General features: G+C 41.3%; 1 protein-coding gene across 1 annotated transcript; it reads left to right on the top strand.

Annotated features, from left to right (window-relative positions):
- The first annotated feature begins 1,174 nt into the window (after positions 1–1,174).
- Positions 1,175–1,576, top strand: LOC139464144 (uncharacterized). The gene has a single exon (XM_071245675.1). It carries the CDS (start codon positions 1,175–1,177, stop codon positions 1,574–1,576), a length of 402 nt encoding a protein of 133 aa, XP_071101776.1.
- Positions 1,577–2,305: the final 729 nt, after the last annotated feature.

The following is a 2,305-nucleotide window of genomic DNA, read 5'->3' as shown; positions in this document are numbered from 1 at the left end:
TGTTTCTGGTGGTGAGAACATTCTACGTCGTTCTGTTCGTCAAAGGACACTTACTGAGAAAGGGAAAGCTGAACATATTCGTTTGTTGAAAAACAGACTGACTGGTGTTCTCTCTTCTCTTACTAAGAAGAGAACAAAACTTTCTAGACTCTTGTTCAGTTGCAGTAGTGACAATTTGCATCTTGTTAAGCTTACCTTTGTTGAATTTAAAGACTTGTGTCAAAGGTATTCTGTATGTTTCACAAATTATTATGAAGAGCTTATTTCAGAGGATGTGCAGAGTTCAGAGCAGATGCGTCACCAGGAGAGTGAGATTTCCATTTTACAGTTTCGTAGTGAAGTAGAAAATTGGAATACTCTTATGGAGAATGTCCTGGCGGATCTTCTTGAAAGTGTGTCTTCTAGAGAATTCAATTCATCAAAAAGTTTCAAGTCATTGAGACATTCCAGGAGTTCAACCAGGTCAGCATATACAAAGGATCGTGCAAGGTTGGCTGAACATTTAGTTGAAAAGTCTTTACTTGAAGAGTCTAAGAAATTGCAATCTTTGAAGTTAGACATTAAAATTGCTAAATCTACGGCACGTGAGAAAGTCTATGCTGATTCACAAGCAGACACAACAACTAATACGCCTGGCGTAGTGGAGTGTAATCCTTATGTTTCTGACACTTTAGTTGTTCATGATAATAGGATCTCTGTAGCATCAAGATCTAGTGTCAATCCTATCATGCCTGATGTCAAGCCTTCCATGCCTGATGTCAAAGCTACTGTGCCTGATATGTTAAGATCTCCTGGCAACATGCCCCAATGTCTTGGAGTGGGTAGTTCATATAGTGCTGATTTTAAGCTCCAGTTGTCAGATGCCAGTATTGTTGAAAGTAGTAACCCCATTTTGAAACCTTTTTGACAAAAGACCTCATCTTGTATTCATACATGAAACTTTGGACGATATTGTGCATCAGAAAGGGCTTAACCCTAATGCTTCTGACTTTCAACCATCCTTTTCAAAGTGTCCTGGTATGGAAAGTTCCAGGACAGAAGATACATCCCAGCATTTACATGATCAGAATGAACTGATTTGCAAGCTCATAGACAGATGGCAACAGTTATGTTGTTACCTCAGCCTAAGGTGCCAAAGTTTAAAGGTGACCCTACATAATATGGTGCATTTATCATGTCTTTTGTTGCCCGTATTGTTCCTCACACTAGCAGCTCTACAGATCGACTCTACTCTCTGGAGCAGCAGCTTGAGGGAGAACCAAAGGACTTTTTGATCGCTGGATGTCTCTACATGGATCCAGAGGAAGGCTACACTAAGGCCAGGGACCTGTTGAGTAGTGAGTATGGTGACCCATACAAAGTTTCAACTGCCTATGTTAATCAAGTTCTATCATGGCCTCAGATCAAGCATGATGATTGTCATGGACTTAAACAATTCTCTCACTTCCTCATCAAATGTTTTCATGCAATGAAGACTATGTCACACATGACTGTTCTTAATCATTCTGTTAACTTGCAAGCTGTTGTGTTGAAGTTGTGTTGGGAGTACTGGCTGCTTTATAACGGAGGATCTTAGACAGCGACTTGAGACTACATCAACAGAATCTTCACTGAAACTTCGGACTATGCACGGACTTCATGTTGTGAGTACGCATGTTTTGGAAGGTCTTGTTGGGTCAGATCTCAGTGGTGATAATGCAGTGACGCTTCCAAGAACTTTCACTCGAGAAGTGATAGTCAGATTCCCAATCTTGACATTCTGAAGAAATGGCCTCATCTGTGTGCTATGGCTGACAAGTTGCCCAAATACCTACCTCATCTGGATATTGGTCTTCTTATTGGGAGTAACCGTCCTCTTGCACTACGACCTGAGCAAGTGATTCCATCTCAAGGTGAAGGTCCTATTGCCGTACTCTGCAGAGATGGATGGACTGTCAGTGGGCCGCTTCATATCAAGTTCAACCCATTTGATAATACGCTCACATGCAATCGTGTGCTCTTCCAAGAACTCACCTCGGCAAAAGAATGTCTCACTGATTTGATACTGAATATGTTCGAAATGGAGTTTAACCCCAAGGACACTGGAATGTTATCTGGTGAACGTGGTGTATCTAGAGAGGATGATCAGTTTATTGACATAGCAAATAAAGTCATCGCGGAAGTTAACGGCCACTTTGAATTGCCATTACCTCTCAGTGATCCAGACATTGAGTTTTCCAACAACAGAAAGCAAGCCGAGAAGAGAGCAATGTGGCAAAGGATGAAAATGCTACACGATGACGAGTATCATGAACATTATACTGCC

The sequence above is a fragment of the Haliotis cracherodii genome, unplaced genomic scaffold (genome assembly GCF_022045235.1).
Source record: "Haliotis cracherodii isolate W230 unplaced genomic scaffold, xgHalCrac1.p SCAF_16, whole genome shotgun sequence".
NCBI lineage: Eukaryota > Metazoa > Mollusca > Gastropoda > Lepetellida > Haliotidae > Haliotis > Haliotis cracherodii.
This window is presented reverse-complemented; position numbering and strand designations above follow the sequence as displayed.

Coding starts and splice junctions, on each gene's coding strand:
- LOC139464144 (XM_071245675.1), top strand. CDS start 1,175: ATGTCTTTTGTTGCCCGTATTGTTCCTCACACTAGCAGCTCTACAGAT.